General features: G+C 43.0%; 3 protein-coding genes across 9 annotated transcripts; 1 reads left to right on the forward strand and 2 right to left on the reverse strand.

Moving 5' to 3' along the window:
* Nucleotides 1-412: 412 nt before the first annotated feature.
* adra2b (adrenoceptor alpha 2B) lies at nt 413-5,145 on the reverse strand. The gene is made up of 2 exons (XM_049763804.1): nt 4,490-5,145; nt 413-4,131 (listed from the first exon to the last, which is right to left on the reverse strand). Exon 2 carries the CDS (start codon nt 4,104-4,106, stop codon nt 2,562-2,564), a length of 1,545 nt encoding a protein of 514 aa, XP_049619761.1. The 5' UTR covers nt 4,107-4,131; nt 4,490-5,145; the 3' UTR covers nt 413-2,561.
* Nucleotides 5,146-8,558: 3,413 nt separating this feature from the next.
* LOC125994315 (izumo sperm-egg fusion protein 1) lies at nt 8,559-18,382 on the reverse strand. 4 transcript variants are annotated; one of them, XM_049763594.2, is made up of 10 exons: nt 18,065-18,382; nt 10,820-10,993; nt 10,591-10,659; nt 10,287-10,373; nt 10,193-10,213; nt 10,024-10,113; nt 9,767-9,876; nt 9,488-9,650; nt 9,067-9,238; nt 8,559-8,933 (listed from the first exon to the last, which is right to left on the reverse strand). In XM_049763594.2, the coding sequence occupies exons 1-10, from the start codon at nt 18,117-18,119 to the stop codon at nt 8,828-8,830; spliced, it is 1,047 nt and encodes a 348-aa protein (XP_049619551.1). In that variant the 5' UTR covers nt 18,120-18,382; the 3' UTR covers nt 8,559-8,827. The 4 variants fall into 4 exon arrangements, with proteins under 4 accessions (XP_049619551.1, XP_049619549.1, XP_049619550.1 ...); XM_049763592.2 differs by having other exon boundaries at nt 9,767-10,113; XM_049763593.2 differs by lacking the exon at nt 10,591-10,659 and having other exon boundaries at nt 9,767-10,113.
* LOC125994314 (myogenesis-regulating glycosidase) lies at nt 11,513-17,907 on the forward strand. Of its 4 annotated transcripts, XM_068650207.1 has the most exons (8): nt 11,529-11,593; nt 12,276-12,375; nt 12,458-12,918; nt 13,418-13,949; nt 14,266-15,070; nt 15,291-15,409; nt 15,702-16,093; nt 16,601-17,907. In XM_068650207.1, exons 3-7 carry the CDS (start codon nt 12,647-12,649, stop codon nt 16,047-16,049), a joined length of 2,076 nt encoding a protein of 691 aa, XP_068506308.1. In that variant the 5' UTR covers nt 11,529-11,593; nt 12,276-12,375; nt 12,458-12,646; the 3' UTR covers nt 16,050-16,093; nt 16,601-17,907. The 4 variants fall into 4 exon arrangements, with proteins under 4 accessions (XP_049619546.1, XP_068506308.1, XP_049619547.1 ...); XM_049763590.2 differs by having other exon boundaries at nt 15,702-17,907; XM_068650206.1 differs by having other exon boundaries at nt 12,276-12,352; nt 15,702-17,907.
* Nucleotides 18,383-18,797: the final 415 nt, after the last annotated feature.

Below are 18,797 nucleotides of genomic sequence, written 5' to 3' on the forward strand. Positions count from 1 at the left end.
CGAGCTGTGGGTAAAGTACAACGGCACTCAGTGGAGCCCAGGCCTCTGCGAAGACTGAACAATCCTAATTTGGATCGACACTCGGAGCTGTTTTCTGCCTATGCGTAATTTTTTTTCATTAAGTCTCATGTATTCGAAAATTAAATAAAGTTTCTTAGGTTCAGGGTTTGACCCTTCCTGTGTGAAGTACACCCTGGCTCTTACCCAAAATCATCTGGGATGGGCTTCAGCTCACCCAAATGTGTACAAGAGATTTAGATGGATGGAATGTTTATTCATCTTCTGCAAAGTTGACAGTCTTGGTTTTTGTGTAATCATAACAGCCAAGTATAAGGCAAACAAACAGTAGCCTCCCCGCTCTGATCCCTATTTACGGTCATGTTCAAAATCATAGTAACAACGACACCATGCCTTGTGCTTTTTTCCAAATAACTTTATTTTTAAACTGGAGGGTAGGTGAGGATGTTCACAGATGGAGGGTTGACAGCTCCAAAGCGCCGACCATGCATTTTGGTCCCAACACAGCAGGGGGAAGACTAAACAGGCGCTTGCCAACGAAACGGTTTGGACTAGAGCACCTATCGCCCTCGAGCCATAATTCTGTTTTTTTGTTTTATTATTATTTTTTTTTTTACTTTGCCTTTTTTTTTTTTAATTAAGCAGCAACTTCACCACAAAAAGCGACTCATTTTTTTTTGTACAAAAGCAGCCACGAAGGCATGACCTCTAGCGTTATCCGTTTTTTTTGTTTGTACAACTCACAAATGTTTGACTGGACACACTTGCTCGGAATCATTTGCAAAATGTTCATGAATGCCAATTTTTGGCACCTTTTTCTAACAAATGTGCTCATCACTATTAAAAATGATGCTAGATAGTCATGAATGCAAGCGGCGTTTCACGCATGTGGGAGTTCATAGTTTTTCCAAGTACTGTGACACCATCGCACAAAAGCCACCGTTTAATGTTTAAAATCAATAAAGCTCGTTAGGAAGTAATACAATATTTTTACCCTCTGAGCCATATGATAGTATTTGCGCCTCTGAATAAAAGCACTGCAATGGAACAATAAATAGAGAGAAAACATTCAGTAGTTTGAAATAAATAGTACAGTCTTATATCGTTACCTCCCATCACACACACACAACAAACACGGAAAATATGACTTAAGTAAAACAACATGGCAGCCATTTATCAACGTGACAGAATGAGAGGTCCCTTCGGGGGTGGTCAGAGAAAAGGTGCCTTTGCGCTATGCAGCCAAACACACTCTCAATATTCTCACATAAACTTGATATTCACAAATATATCGAAGCAGTCACATGACAAGCCAAAAGTGTCACTATGCTTCGCTATGTAGATCTGTAGAGAACGCACACACACACACACACAGGTCAGCAGAATTAGACAATGTGTCGCTGACAGCCCTTGTCCCACTGAGTCAATAAGACAGTGTGCTCTATAAAACACACGTGTTTTGTCAAGAAAACAGAGAAACCTCCTTCTTTTGGCTAATAAAAAAAAAAAAAAGAGAGAGAGAGTGAGAGAAGGATGACCAGTGGCCTCACGAAAAAGAAAAGAAATCACCGCTCCACAGCAGGTAATATACGTACAAAGTGACTCAGCCAATGGTTTTGGAATAATCCCAGTCGTCGTAATTGTGTTCTACCTCACTGCATTGTGTGTCTGTCCTCTTTGTCATTTGTTCCAGTTTACCCGCTTATTTATCACGGATGGTGTGCAGAAGCTGAAAAGTGGTGCACATAGATTGGCATATGGACCTCCCATGACATAGTGTGAAGAACCTCATTACAGAGCTTTAGTGTTAACAAGATCCGGTGCATTAAAAGCAGATAAGACCATTCCTTGCTTTGGTGTGATATAGTTCTCTCATGACTCCTGTGAAAATGCTAAAATTCCATTAATGGACCACACACACACACACAACCTGAGTGTTCACTATAACCTGCAGGCAGCTGAGAGCCGAGGCATCTGACACATTTGACGCCAACGTCATAGTGTTCCTTTCATTTGTAAAGGACCCTTCAACTCGTGCTATCGCATTTTTGATCCTCCGATGCCTCTTGTTGCTCTTTTGGATAGGGATCAGGGAACACATGTTTGCCCTGCAGCTGGACAGATTAAGACTGCAAGAAATCACCACTAACCTTGTGTGCTCCTTGTGCTCTGCGCTGATAAACAAAGGGGCCCCGGGCTTGTTTGAGTCTAAGGTCAGTCTTCCTCATGTCTACTTGTCCTTCCTCAATATAGATATATATCTGGTGTGTCCTGTGTTCCCAGCATATAGTCACTCAGTGTGATGTGGTAAATTTGTTTGGCATTGTCATCAGTCGTGAACTTTACCTTTCCTGTCAAGGACCCCTATTGTGTACGATAGTCATCGTGGAAAATGTCAAGTAACGCATTCTATGGCTGTGTTGAAGTAATTTGGAATTGTACATCCATGGCTCATAATAATATTAATACAGCCCTTTGAAAGATGTTAATGTTACATGCCTCGTTGGTTCCAAATACAGTTACCAAGTGGTCGACTTTGTGTTCTAATAGAAAGTACCCTTGGTGCTTCTGCACAGAATCTTTTTGAAAGCCTTCCTAAAGTCTTTGTTGAAGATGGTGTAGATGACGGGGTTGAGGGAGGAGTTGCAATAACCAATCCAGAAGAAGAACTTAAAGAGTGGGTCGGGAATGGCACAGGTTATAGGGCAAACCGCCTGAAGGGAGTAGGAGAAGAAGAACGGGAACCAGCACACCACAAAGACGCCGATGACGACAGCCAGCACAAAGGTGAAGCGTTTTTCCCGGTTGACCATGGCTTTGCGCCGAGCCGCCCCGGGGTTGTTATCGATTCTGGACTTCCTTCCCGGCACCAGCCGCGAGCCCTTTGAAGTGGCGATCATGTTGGTGTAGCGCTTGACGGAACTCGGGGAGTGGACGCCCCCTCCCCCGGGTGACCCCGGCATGCTGGCGCTGCCCCGGCCGCCTCCGTTGCTGACCTCGCTATCCGTGCTGGAGCTGTCGCCGTTGTTATTGTCGGATTTGCTTTGCTTTTGCCGCCTGAACTTGTTCAATCGTGCTTTAGTCTTGGTTGGGGCAGAAGGGGCAGCGGGCGGCACTTGCAGAGTGATATCTACGGAGCTGGTGACTGGGCTCATAGCTGGAGTTGGGGGTGGAGGTTGCAGATTATTGGGGTTGGGCTCCTGGGAGGGTTCCTCCTGTCCTCCTGAAAGGGACGGTGTAATGGCGAGGGTGGGGGGTCTGGTGTTGGATGTTTTCTTGGGGGACGTTTTTCCATCATCGTCCCTACCGTTGGCTTGGACTTGCCGCTTGGGCTGGCTTGGCGTGGCCGCGCCCGCTCCGTCCTTGCGAGGCTCCCCTGGAGGGCACCGTGTTCTCTGCTTGGCGATTTGGTAGATTCTTACGTAGACCAGGATCATGATGAGGCACGGGGCAAAGAAGGAGCCGATGGTGGAGTAAAGAATGTACCAACGCTCGTCATTGAGCTGGCACTGGGGTCCCCTCTCGCTCGCGAGGTCACCCACCTCGCTCTTGTTGAGGGACAGCAACGGGGGGAAGGAGATGATGGAGGAAATGAGCCACACCACCACGATGGCAGCTTTGATGCGTCTGGGAGTCCGCTGGCGACCGTAGGTGACCCTGGAAATGGATAGGTAGCGGTCCAGAGAGATGGCGCACAGGTGCACAATGGAGGAGGTGCAAAAGAGCACATCCAGGGCCAAGTAGATCTCACACCACAGGGACTTGAAGTACCAGTAGCCCAGAAGTTCATTAGCGAGAGAGAAGGGGATAATGAGCGTAGCCACCAAGATGTCGGCTGCCGCCAGTGAAACTAGGAAGAGGTTCTGCGGCCCTCGCAGGGAGTGGCTGGTCAGTACGGCGATAATCACCATGATGTTCCCTACAATGGTGAAGACCACCATCAGGGTTATGGCGGTGGCGAAGGCCGCCGTGGCTTCGGGGGTGTACGGCGCCAGCTTCAAGACGCTTTGGTTGCAAGGGACGGAGGCACCGCTTGCATTCCAGTTGCTAAGCTCCAGGGAGCAGCCGCCCTCTGGAGCAGAGGCCATGCTTTGGTCTCTTCTCCTGGAGTGTCTATGGACAAAAATACATAGCTAACCACTCCAGACCAATAAAAAACATGGTGTTGGAAATACAAATGATTTCATTTTTATTTTTTTGCTAAACCTATTAGAAATAATGCTTGGAGACACACGCCTTTTGTTCAGCTGTGACTAATATTGCTTTTTGATACTGAGCTTTGGAGGATAACATTAGGCAATGTGTGCTTTTAATCTAATAGCAAACGTCCTTTTCTGTCTCTAATTAATTTATTTTCCCATGAAAAGGCAAAACCGCACAACATTTTGGAGATGAATGCTGTTCATTGGACAAAAGCTGTTTCTGCCTGGCTGAGGCACACTTTCAATTGCTTTCAATCTGTGATGTTTACCTCTGTTGTCGTCTGTTGTCTTTCTCCAAATGTTAGCTCCCTTGCATCCTCCACGACGGGGCTTCCGAGTCCATTGTAAGATCACAAAACATGCGTTGGTCTTGTTGCGTCAAGACACGGATCAACGCCTTTTAATTAAAAAAAAAAAAAAAAAAAAAACGAGTCCATAAAACACCGATTTTCTCCCTGACACATTTTTCTCCCCCCACCCCTCCCTCTCCCGTGCAACTAAAACTTATCCAGCTCATAAAATATTCAACTCGGCTAATTAAATATGCACCAGTAGTCAACTCTTAGGGGGGGAAAAGAAGTAATCGTGACATTTTCTCCGCGCGTCCTTGTTGCAGACACGCCTCAGCTGGTAGCACAGCAATGAATAAAAAGTCACTAAAGCGGAAACATTTACACTATTTACACCCGTTTACGCTTTCCAGTTAGTCCAAACTTAATTTCTAGACGTGCGCCTGGAGCCGTAAAATGCGCAATTATTAGTGGTGAAATCCTATAAAAAGGTCACATAAATTGGTCCTCCTCTTCTTTTTCCACCCACACCGCCACGATGGAGCGGCTCCTGTGGCGCGCGTCGTCAGTTTCTGAGGCGCATCTTCACTCGAGAAGTGGACCTAAGCCCGGTTGCCTCCCATCGCTCTCTCTCCCTCTTGCGCGTCTTTTCAGATCCGCTGACGTCACCGCGGCGCTGTGGGCGTCACGGGATCCTGACTCGCTTCCCGACGTATTGCCACCACCACCACCCGTTCTCCCTCTCTGGACTCAGAATCAACTCACACGGAGACCATTCAAAAGTACGTTTTAGCCAATTAGCTGTTAATGGGTGCTGCTGCTGACCTTTGCAAATATAAAGTAACTTTATGCAAATGATAACACGGTAGTAAAATAAGATGACTCACCGATCACTGTAGATCTAATTGGTGATATTAAAAAAAACAATTGAACTTTTCATATTGTTTGTGAAATGAGTTGACGGTGTACTTCCAAGTGGGAAAATGCCAGTGACCTGAACTGAAACTTGTGATTATTGTTGCATTACCCAAACATTTTTTTCTGATTTCCTTACAGGCCCTACAAAGTAATCTGAAGTACAGATTTTACTTTTCCTGATTTTATTTTTTATTTTTTGGTTGGCAGGACATGTCTGTCAATCCATCCATCTTCTAACAAAACAACATTGACGTTTTGGGGGTATACACCCACATTTTGCAGTGACTGGCTGCTGGAAAAAAAAAGTTAAGAGAGTGGCTTGATATTCATAACATCCAGGTGTGAATAAGTTGTTGACCCTTTTCATGGAGAAAAGTGTCAATGATGAAAACCCCACATTCCCCATGAGTGCGCCCAATCAAGTCAGTTGAGAAACAGGCCCTTGGCCCTTCCCCCCCCCCCCCCCCCCCCTCAGTTGAGAAACAGGCCCTTGGCCCTTCCCCCCGAAAAGTAGCACTTTAATAGTTTGCTCTTTTGAAGCTGCCGGACTCCGTTGCTCAGATAAGCAAACTTCTGAAAGGTCCTTGCATTGAAACAGTGTGTTTTCAAAGTCAGCTTTATTGTCAGCTTTATTGTCAGTTTTATTTTTCTGTCTCTGCTGTATTTTCTTGTCAAGCATTTTGGGCGAGTACACATCATCTAAAAATCAAGGACAGGCCTGTTCTTGACGCTGTATTTTCACAGATTTTCACATTTGCTGTACATTCAAGGACCCCGGGCACTAGTCCATGTGATTTCTCATGGATCTTATGAATAGTCTTTTTATTGCCTTCTTGTGATGCAAAGTCATAACTTCGGGACCTCCAGATCAAAAGAAAGTCTTCTTTATGAAGAATGACTTTGGTGAGCTACGGATGCACGTAACTGTTGGTGTTAGCCATTTATGAATCATGGGCTATGCTCGGTGTACTTCATGAGGGTTAAAAACATCATTCTACAAAGAAATTGCGCTTACAGCCATCTGCTGTGAAACAGATTTATTTATTCTACTCGGAAAATGAGAATTTGCATCAACGGGCACCAGGTAGCCCTCGAGGACCATGTAAAGTAGTAGCCTGTGGGCCTTTTTGAAAAATAGCTCACTTGTGATGGAACATTGTGATTTCCTAAGAGTTTTAGAGAGGGGATCATGTTAAAAGGTAAACAAACACTTGGAGATTGTGAAATAAAGTAGTCTTATATATCTGTTTCCTTCCTATAATTACAAAGAAATATAATTAATAATATATCTAGTAAAATAATAAAATTAATTGATTTCAGCTTCACACGGGTAATTAGAATAATTTTTTATTAATAATAAGAAATCATCAAAGGTCACTTGAAATTTTAAAATGTATGTTGAACATTTATCAGCGTCTTTTGGAGAATTTGGGACGGTTGTCAGAAATGTTTTGGGGGGTAAAATTAGTATTGAGGAACCTAATGCATGTTTTTGGGATCTGTAACTGATCGGGATTACATGCAAAAAAAAAAACTTTAGGAACATACCATTGCCCTTTTGATTCTTGGAAAAGTGAAAGAATGACCTTGGAATTGAATCATTAATTTTGTGAAGGAATTTTAATGTGACCTGTAACAAAAGGGGCATGATTGGACGCCCCCATTTCAGTATATAAATTTGCCGTGTTACCTCACACGCTGCAGCATATAAGACCCTTGTGCTCATGCATTTTCATCATAACTTGACTTCCGCTTAAATCCCTCCACATTATACCACGTCCCACCCCATTAAAAAAATAAATAAAAATAAAATTCTGCCCCCCTCGTAGCATGCTGAGGTCAAGTACCTGATTGCATAGTCTGCTTGCGTCATGCCCCTAAAATGCAACGGCGCCGGGGTTTTGTGTTGTGCTGTTCCAGAGTGGGTGGGTGGCCTCCGTGACATAAACACACACGCACGCACGCACACTCAGCAGCCTACGCATCTAGACACATGGCCTTATGAATGGTCCGTGGGTAGGAGGTCCTGTTTGTTTGGTAATGCGCCCGCCGCGCACACATTATTCATTTAATTAAAGAGGAGTTCTCCTGTGGAATCACAGCTTGCGGGCTTCAAGTAGACACCCATAATGGTGATACATATTGTCCCCATCCGCGCTACATATTATAAATATAAAAGGAAACAAAATAAAGCTTTTAAGCACTGGAGTGCTCTCCAATCAAGTACTGTGTCCGGTTCCCCTGGGTGGATTATTTGCCTTTTCCCAGCTAATGTGTTGTGCACGGAGAGGCGGTGGCAAGGCTGTGCCGCTCAGCTTTCGGTGCACAATATAACGCGGTTCTAGGCGCCGATGTTTTACGCACGAACTCGCTCATATGACTCCATACCTTTTCAGAGCAACAAGGAAAGTGTGCACATTGTTGGAAAAATGTGCTGAAGTTCTTCCCAACACACCAAAAGGACACTCCGACACGAGTACAATGCAATATTTTATGATGGGGTGGCAAAATAATGTGCTAGCTGAAATTGTTTTGTGACATGCAAAAGCGAAAGATAGCCAGCATTGGCGTTTATTTGTGGAAGCGGCACCCCATTGTGGAGGTGTTCTCCTATTAGAGAATTAGGAGCGATGCACAGTGGCATATCGTCTCAGTGTGCGTCCTGACAGAGGCGGAGCTACGTCGTGGCCAAGGGCAACCCTGGTCATTCTCTGGGGACACCCTGCCCACCCCGACTTCTAGGGGAGGATTGACATCCCTGCAACTTTTTTACAGGAATGTTGCATTCTTCGATCATTTGATACTCTGCTTGTATCAAATCTATATTTAATAAGAATGGGACAGGATCTTGTAGGATTTGATCCTACTCTTTTCAGATCGTCACCTGTCATTTCAATTGTTCTTAGTTCAAGTAGGCATCTTGTGTTAAAATCAAGGTGATAGTGACATCTGCTGGATGACTATAGAAGATTTTAAAACTACAACCACTAGAGGTCACTGTTTAGTATTCAATTTATATGTATCAAGTAAAATCAAGACTGAATGCGTTCCCTAGCACCTTATTCACATTTAAAGCCATTTTCCTGCTATTATAAAGTGCATTTACTGACAGCCATACAAAAAAAAAAGGTCTCATATTATTCTCTCCACTTTATTGACACACTTTCACATTCATCAAGTAATTCAAACCATTTAATTCACAATTCACACAATTCCACATAAAAAAAAAAAGAGATTGAGACAAAAAACGTTCCTTCACATTCCAACTTAACTCGATGTTCAGGTCATTGGGCCATATTGAGAATTATTTTATTTCCATATTCCCCAAATTCATTCCAATTCATCCATCCATCCCGTTGCATCCATTTGAAATTTCTACTACCACAAGAATCATTTACTTTACTTTGCCTGCCATCTGGCCCACAAAGAGGTGAATATGTTATTTTCTTCCTCTTGCACCCTAGTACTCTGCGTCGCCATTTTCCTTTTTTGAATAATCCTCTTTCTGTGGAGGGGAGGGGGGGGGGGGGGTCACATAGAATGATTGATCACATTTAAACATCACCTAAGTAGCATGTTCCGAAAGGCTGTTAATAAGCATACCATTGTTCTTGCTTGTCATCTTTCCTATGACTTACCCAATGGCAACAATGAGGATGAGGCTCCCTGCCAGACATAACGCGGTGATGACAGCCATGAGCAGAACCAGCGAGACGGACGAGGAGGATTGAAAAACGATTTCGGTGTCTTCAGAAAGCAATGTAGGCATTGTGACGTTAGGTGGTTGCGTTTCGATCGGTCCTTTAATGACTGCGGAGGATGATTACATACAGCAATCAAAGTTTGTAGTACTAGTTTTGCATGAGAGCAGAGACAACAAACGGGGTGATCATTTTGAAGCCTCATTTTTGTATACTTGGCAATTAAAAAAAAAAAAAATCATTTGACCTCGTTGTGTGTCAAATTTACAAGACATTTGTTTTTACGTTATGAGGACCTGAAATTCGACTTAGTCCATTTTTGAATCAACTTGCACGTTGAAAATGTCAATGACTTTACCGGTAACGTGCATTACAGTTCGGAAGAAAACGGTTCGGCTGTTTTTCAGCGTGCATCGATACGTCCCCTTATCGCTCAAGCGGATCTGATTCAACACAAGCTTTGAGTCGTCCGAGAATGACCTCAATGTGGAGCTCGTCTCATCAGAGTCACCCTTAATGACCTGAACACAGAAAAAACAAACAAGTAACATGAGTCAACAGGACAATATTCGAAAGCTTGGACACATCACAGAACAGCTATGTGATATTTTGTGCATGTATATTTACGATGGGAGACCTTTGTGCCGTTGGTCCAGATGTAGAATGCCCTCCCAATCATCAGAGAATGCCACTGTTGGAAACAGTCCAGTAATACCTGATCTCTCTCCACAGCCTGTATCTTGTATTCTGCAGAAAAAGTGAGCGAGGGCAGGATACAAAAAAGAGGGATGATAATGGATTCATATTTTCCTTTCATATGGACAGGCAACACAGAACACATCTGCAAACTGGTCACACCACGTGGCCGGCCTATTTTTAGAACAGGACATATACCACCGCAATCCACTTTGCCGGTCAGAGACGGACAGCTGTGGATCTTGTACTTGCAGGTCTTGCAATCCATGACTCGTCTTTGCAAGAGTCCTGAGTGGCAAGCAGTACGCACACATCATGTGCGTGCCAAAATTCTAACGCCAACTTTTTGCAACACAATCAAACTCACCACACATGTTGGGGCACAATTCTGAAAGAAAGACAAACAAAGCATGCATTAGAAGGTGAAATGATATGCACTCTCTCATATTAAAGCTATTTACCTTCAGGAATATTGGACTTGTTTATGTGTTTTTCTAAAATATCCACCCATTTAGAAACCAATGGAGCAAACTGATCGACTCCTTGTACTAGAATTAAAAGCAACACTTAGTGTTAAAATCAGTTTCATCTGCTAGAAACATAGTCCATATATAAAATAGAACAAATCCAGAATACTCTTTGACCTATATTTATTTCTAAATGAAATGTAGCATTTTAAGTATTGGACAGGAGAACTTTCAAGTTAACATTAACACATAAAATCATCACCGTCTTTGCTAATGTTCAGCAATAATTAATTCTCACCCGCGGTCTTCTTGATCATATCAAATTCATTAAAGTACAGAGTTTTGGCTTTGTACAGGCTGGTCGGATCTGGGCAGAGAGAGATGCAGGCCATTCGCCACCATGAAATACTGTCGCTCATTTGACAGCGTGAAATGAAATCATCATTAAAAAAATTCTTCTGAAAATAAATCACTATGGGAAAATAAGTCATTATGGGTTGTGCTGTTCCAAATGTTGTAATTCTTACCTATGACACCCCACAGATGAGTTTTTTTCTTGTATTGTTCATTTAGGCCAGAAATCGTTGCTTTTTTACCCGGCGTATCTGAAATCGTCTCAAACTTGTCGTTGACCTCTGGGACGCACTTCAGACAAGCCTCAGTTGTCACAAGCACAACGGTCCACCACTGCAGCATCCCAACTAAAGATGCACAAATTTGTTGTCAGTCAGCATTAGGTCATCCAACTTCGTGTGTGTGTGCATGTGTGCATGTGTGTGTGTGTGCGTGCGTGTGTGTGTGTGTGTGTGTGTGTGTGTGTGTGTGTGTGTGTACAACAGACATGACTGATCACAGCAAAATACCAGGGCTTATCAATATTTAGTTGCTGCTACTTTTGCAGAAATAACAGCATCTAAATGCTTCGTATAGTTTCTAATAAGTGTCTGGATTGTGGCTGAAGGTATTTTAAAATGATATACGTATTAAGATATTTAATATTTGATCAAAATTATGAAAATGAACAAGGCTGACCAAACATTTGCATTCCATTGTATACATTAAATGTGTTATTTAACACACCAGATTGCAAATTGTTTCAAAAACTTGTGTACTATGTTTGAAAAACTAGCAAACTACAATACCCAAAATCCTCTATTATTGAGTGACGTGCGTCTGGACGAATGAGCGTCGTTGCTTATTGTTGGGTGGGCGGGCACACTGAGCTGCATAGTTGCACCTGCGCAGCACTTGGCGGGTGTGTGCGTGTTTGTGCTTGAAGAGAAAAGCGACACAATGGACAAGTAAGCACGTTCTCTTTCTGTTTTAAACCATAATTTTATCAATTATTGAGTTACATCTTTGTAGCTGGTATGGTTAACATTGAGTGCTATCCAATCGGCGCGAAAACAAATTCGTTTTAGAGTTGACAGCTGGGGCCTCTTGCGAACTATACATTTTGTGTTACATCCGGGCGTTAAATAAATTAAAAACCTTTGTGAAGACGAGCCAAGCACTTTTTATAAACCCGCTTAGTTTTTACCTTAAAAGACAGTAGCAATATGAAATCAGTCAAGTATTACGTTCACATTGTTCTCAGCGGTTTTTATTTTCTATCTTAAAAGCCTGTGCCGGTGTACCAAGGTCAGAGTCATAACCGGAATTTGTACCTAAGTTGTCTATCGTTTTTTTTAAATGTTTTTTTTTTTTATAAGTCGCTGTTACCGTAGTTCGTGAGTACATGGATAAAAAAAAAAACGTAGGCCATACTGTGAAAGAATCGAAAAACAGAAGCGAACGGTACTTAAGTTGACGATAATTACGATCAAATGACATTAGTATAAGCAATTTCAATTTGATGAATCATATTTTAAATGTAATATTAAACGGAGCTCAACAACAATGTTGTTGGTAACATAGCCCCTACACCTTTCAGCTTCATCTGCCTTCTCATATTATTTTCTTGTTGAAATTCCATTTACACAGAAACAAACTCACCAGGGGCCAGAATATGCAAGCTTTTTTGTGAGGACCCAATCAATAGCGGTGCATTTGTTAATCAGGCGAATGCATCATTACATCATCAGTGAGTCTGCAGCACGAGTATTTACTATTTTTTTACATGACTACTGCACTGCTGTGTGTCTGTCTGTCTGTCTGCCATCAAGGTTGGTGCATTCCAAAATGGAAACATTACGAAGAACAGGAAGGTAGACCATTCATCCATCCATCCATCCATCATCCATCCATCGTTCTTCCTCCAACTCCATGACTACTACCGGGCGGAATCGCTCTTCTGAACATCACCAGTTTTGGCAATTCTTTACAGCTCCTCCCTCACTTCCCTCAAGTTCAGTATGTACCAAATTGTGGCCCCAGGGGAGCAGCACCTGTCCGAGGGGAGCGGGGGCTCCCCGCTAAAAAAGCCAGGAACTCGGGAAGCTCGGCCCCTGGTCATTGCGAGTGTTCTGGGCTGTGTGTTGGTTCTGGCCGCCGTGGTGGCCTGGTGCTACTACTCGGCATCTCTGCGCAAAGCCCAGCTCCTGAAGACAGAGCTGCTGGACCTCAACAAGGATGGTTTTGTCATCCGGAACCAAGCAGGCGCTATTATATTTACAATGACTTTCAGGTAGGCTTCTCTTCCCGTGTGTTTGTGCAAATTGTACGCTTAAAAACTATGTATTAGAGAAAAATAGGAACATCTTTGAGGCCAGAGGTTAAGACATTCCTTTTCGATGAAAATACATATTTATTAAGCACACAATACCAAAATAGTTACCCACCTCCCCCACTCACATAAGCTAAATCATTGACTGAACAACAGTCCTCTTCTGTGTGACTAAAATGGGTCAATGGATCATGGAAACTAGTCTGAGTGATTAGCCTCTTAGGGAGAACATAGCTACTCCAGTTATGGCCTTAAGAGTCTCTCTCATGGTATTTGTCTCGATTGACTAATGTCATCGAATAAGCAATCGAGAAACAATGATCGACTCCAGAATATAGAACTGACGTTCATCTCGTACTCCAGACGCGCTCGACGTTAGATCCGTCAAAACGTGTTCATTTTCTGTTATGTTGCATGACATATATGAAGTGGTTAACTTGTTCTCTTGAATCATCTGCAGGTCCGCCGCACTTGATTTAAACTCCTGCTCCCATGAGGAAAATATGCTAAGCTGCAGCCAATCAGATGCTGGCAAGATCAACTTTTTCATCCACACGGTGCGACTGAAGGACACGGTGATGTGCTACCGCGTGCGCTGGGAGCCTCTGCAATATAAGCACACAGTGGAACACGCCATGGCTTGTAATGGCTCTCACTGGTACGGAGGGGCAGAATCGGCCACCCAGCGCTGGCCGATCACCATCGAGGGCGAGGAGGAACCACAGCCTTTCGTCACCAGCGACGTCTACTCAAACCGGAATGCTTTTGGGGGGATTTTAGAACGCTACTGGCTCTCGTCCAATGCGGTGGCCATCAAGATCAACGATTCTGTACCGTTTCATATGGGCTGGTCTGAGAAGGACATGACGCTTCACTTCCAAGCCCGATACCAAGATTCTCCATTCAAACCACCAGAGGGAGAGCAAGCCTCACCACAACTCAGCTACAGAGTGTGCGTGGGCTCGGATGTTACTTCGATTCATAAATACATGGTGAGCATTGACAATGATATTTCTTGGTGGGAGTGATATTTAACTCTGAATTACATTGTCAGCAGAAATCCAATCAAGGAGCGCCGCTGGCGTCGATTGTTTTTTTTCTTGTTGGGAAATCGGGACGGGGGTTCTGGCCAACCCTGTTTGATCAATAAGATGGGAAAGTTAATGATTTGGCAGCATTGAGTCTCTTTTGGATACGCTCACAAATAATGTGGACTCTTGTGAATGTGTGGCTTTTCTAGAAATTTGACAAACAAGCAGCTTGACTGGGTTCTGCAGCCAAAGTACATTTTTGTTCTTATTTTGTCAGGTGCGTCGCTATTTCCCAAAGCCTGTCAAGGTTCCTTCTGATGAGGTGTTCAAGCACCCGGTGTGGTCCACTTGGGCTCTGTACAAGACGTCTGTCAGCCAAGAGAAGTTGCTGCAGTATGCCTCCGACATCATCAAACACGGCTTCACCTGCTCCCACCTGGAGCTCGACGACCGCTACACCGCCGACTACGGCGAGTTTGACTTTGACCCGCAGAAGTTTCCCAACGCCAGCGCTATGTTCGACACGCTCCGAGAGGACGGCTTCCGAGTGACACTCTGGACTCACCCCTTTATCAACTACGACTCCATCAACTTTGACGTCGCCATCCAGAAAGGATTGTTTGTGCGTGAGCCCGGCGGTGAGCTGCCAGCTCTGGTTCGCTGGTGGAACGGCATTGGCGGAATCTTGGACTTTACCAACCCAGATGCCCGCGACTGGTACTCGCTCCAACTGAGCCAGCTCAAAGCACACTACGGTGTGACCTCCTTTAAGTTTGACGCTGGGGAGACAAGCTATCTACCTCAACAGTTTAGCACCGTCATCCCTCTGATGGACCCCTCCACCTTCACCCGCCGCTACACAGAGATGGCCATCCCGTTTAGCGAGCGGGCCGAGCTGAGGGTGGGCTACCAGAGTCAGAATATCTCCTGTTTCTACAGGATCATTGATAGGGACTCGGTGTGGGGTTATGAGCTCGGCCTCAAGTCCATCATTCCCACGGTCCTCACCATCAGCATCCTGGGCTACCAGTTTGTCCTGCCCGATATGATCGGCGGGAATGCGTACCCTGAACACATGACAGGTATGGATCTTTACAACTTCAAGGAAATGAACATTACGATGAATCCTCACTATTTGCTGAGGGTAGTGACACAGCCCTGGCACAAATAGCAAATAACGCGGGCAAAGAAATGAGGATAGGGAAAAAAAAAAAAGAACCACAAATATGCCAATGCTGATTCACTGTAAATGTTTTTTTCTTCCATATAGGAGAATTTAATGTTATATTTGTTGTACTTTAGGAAGCTTAAAAAACGGGTCAGCGCTGCCTGACCGAGAGCTGTACATCAGATGGTTGGAGCTGTCTGCGTTCATGCCTGCTATGCAGTTTTCCATTCCACCATGGTACTATGACGACAAAGTGAGTTTAAGACTATCATGTTAGTTGCGTAGTATTTCATGACTTTCGTTGTTCGCTACTGACAAATTGACCAAACAATTTGTGCGTCTTTGCATTTCATACAGGTCATCTCGTATGGCCATATTTGGTTTCTATGGATTTCAATTATTTTATTTGGGAAACACTGATTATAATCCATTATTCTGTACAACAAAGCATGCCATTTAACCTATTCTAGAGAGAGAATGTCTACGTATATTTTGATGGTTTATGTCTTCATTGTCTGTCCTATAAATGTCGCATCTCTGTGTAGGTTGTGGAAATAGCGCAAAAGTTCACCAAACTCCACGAGACCCTGGTGGCCCCCAAGGTTTTGAAGTTAGCACACGAGGTGCTTAACACAGGCGATCCCATCATCAGGCCCCTCTGGTGGATCGCCAACGGCGACGAGGCGGCTTATAAGGTCGACTCCCAGTTCCTGATTGGGGATGAGCTGATGGTGGCTCCCGTGGTGGAAGCAGGCAAACAAGAACGGGACATCTACTTGCCTGCGGGAAGGTGGAGAAGCTACAAGGGGGAACATTTTGTTAATGGCCCCAAGTACCTCACAGACTACCCCGTTGACTTGGACGAGATTGCCTACTTTACATGGGTTCACTGAACTCATCCAAACATTAGGACGGGTTCCTCCCTTGCTATTTCCAGGTACCAATGATCATAAACACACGTGCCAAATAATAGCAACGAATTAATATATTTAAAGGGAACATGACTGCGCTGTCAGCGACACGGCATCTGGAAGATAGTGCTTTTACTATTTCGTCACTTTCTTATAACAAATAGCCTAAGTCATATTTGGACGGCCCACCCTAAAGACAAAAAAATTGCCATCATGATGCTGGCAACACAGCCTTTTTAAGTTCACGTCCACCATGTAAGCCCTCGTATCTAAAGTTTGAGCTTGATGGTAAAAATTGTCTGAACGATTACTCGAAAAACTCATTTGTATCTCAAGGCACCTCTTACAAAATCTAATAAGAACATTACCCCCAAATTTTGGATCATTATCTGGAGAAAATGACAAAAACATGCAATGTCTTGTCAGGTCTCAAACGAACAAAAGTTCATATTGTTCTTTAACGAAACAACGCAAAACTAATGTTTTAATTATGGCACTGTTTTGTTTGATGGCTGGTGACCATCCGTCCTCAGTTGGATTGCAGTCACAAGGCATCAGAACGTCATGGCTGCTCCACGTCATTTTGTTGAAGATCACGCCTCGCACCAATCGACACTCCATTAGCACTGCTGCCTGCAAATCTCAGCCAGACTGCGAATGAATTTCAATTGTATTGTTCCAGCCTTTTCTCATGTGCCTTCCAGACAGTAGTAAACGATCTCGCTTCCATTCCACACTGTCCTCCTTAGATGCTAATGTACCGTGCTAAAAGCTAAACCAATTTGTGTCTTTATCATCAGTGTTGGCCACTGAACAAGTAATAAGAAGGAAGTATTGATTTTGGTTTATAATGTTATATGGTCCCTATAGGTAGTTATGCAATTTTTTTAAAATTCCTCATTTTTGTTTTGTTTTGGAAAGCCCCAAGCTGTGACCTTATTTTGCGAACCACTGCACTAACAGTCCTTCATGAACATTCCATCACCAGCTCTGCCATTTCTTATTTTTCGCACCCTTTTGCTTGTGACTGTAGAATGGCATGAGTTGGTAGTTTTAAAATGATGCGATTGTCACCTTTTAGTACATGTCTGATGCTGTGGCGTGCCAAAACGGAATCTTTATCACACACTAAAAAAATGTTTGTTTTCTGAACCCGCTCACTGGTAGGTGTGTATTTTTAGCAGAATGGGCTAATTTGAGTTATGAGTTCTAGCTAGGCTGGCAGTGAATTTAACAATGAGCAGCAGTTTGGCAGATCATTAACAAGTCTTACGTCAATTCTATTACCACTCCTGATTAATGCCGAGTTCAAAACATACATTGGGTATTTATTGAAACGTCCGAGCCTGCTATGTTAATCCTAATGTAAAACCATACACAGGCTCACAAAACTTGCACTGTCTAGGTCATTTTACACTGCTTATGTCAGAACACAGACATATATTCTTTATCCTCTAACATGATAACGCACACCAGGATGACCAACATAATGGATTAAAGCATGAATGCACTAAGCGTTTCATTGTTTGTGTTCTATTTAATTGTTATTGCTGTTTGTGAAATGAAATACAATACTGTAGATGCTGATTTTTTTTTTTTTACAATAGTAAAGATTTACAACAATGTTTGATGTTTCACATGGGCTGCACGGTCCCTCCAGGGTAAGAGTGAGGGGAGTGAGATAATTCTTTGTGCAACTAATAGTTTATTTGAAATGGGAAATTGCACGTTTGAAAACAGACTGCTGTTTGTGCTGCTTTTTTATTGTCCGTGCCTTACCGTGCCGGTCTGCGCTCAGTGAATACTCATGCACATAAGAATAAAAAAACAAATTGCTCAATTGTATTTCTTTAACACTTCCCACATTTATGCCTATAAACAGGCCATTAAGACTCAAACAAAATTTGAATAAACCTTAAGGACAGCAGCAGGCTTGGCACAAGTTTCCTGCAAGATGCTTTTTTTTTTTAATCAATTTGAGGAAATTGAGTTCTTACCTTTGAAGAATATCGTGTAGTGGATCAGAGGTCTCAACCAAAGCTTTATTTTCATTCTAATGCTATTTTTCTAGAAAGGAAATCAAGAAGATAGGAGTCTTAAGAGTACATCTGTTCCACTACAGGTGATCACAATGCATCAAAGCTCATATGTGTAGGCAGTGTACTTTATGAGGTGTGTTTACGATGACACGCCATGCCATTGTCATTTGTAACAACTCTCAATCAGTCAATCAATGATGTAACAGTTTTTACATAATCACGTGACCTATTAGACTTGTACACGACATGTGATTTGGGATATATCAGAATTGGGCAGCAATTAAAAAAAAACTCAAATCTCTCTTGCTGACTAAAATATGTGGATTTTGTACACCTAGGTGGCTTCTCTCTAAAAAAAATAAACACTTTTTGTGTCACATAAGTTATTTTCGACCTAGAAATTCATTCTTTGCCCAGAATAATTATATCAAACGTTAACGTAATGCAGTCCAATTTTAACCAGCATAAAAAAATAAATAAAAAAAGGTCAAAAGACAGTCGACATGCTCAATATGTTGGCCATTTATGAGACTTTCTCGTGGTCATCTCAAACAATTATCCCGTACATCTTTTCAAAATTAAGGCAATGTTACTGTGTATATATCTACTACTAAAAGGTATTTCAGATCATCTTCAAGGACGTAAAGAAAAAAAAAACTCATTCAAATTCGAATATATTATTTAAAAACTA

Source organism: Syngnathus scovelli, chromosome 3 (genome assembly GCF_024217435.2).
Source record: "Syngnathus scovelli strain Florida chromosome 3, RoL_Ssco_1.2, whole genome shotgun sequence".
In the NCBI taxonomy this organism is placed as follows: Eukaryota; Metazoa; Chordata; class Actinopteri; order Syngnathiformes; family Syngnathidae; genus Syngnathus; species Syngnathus scovelli.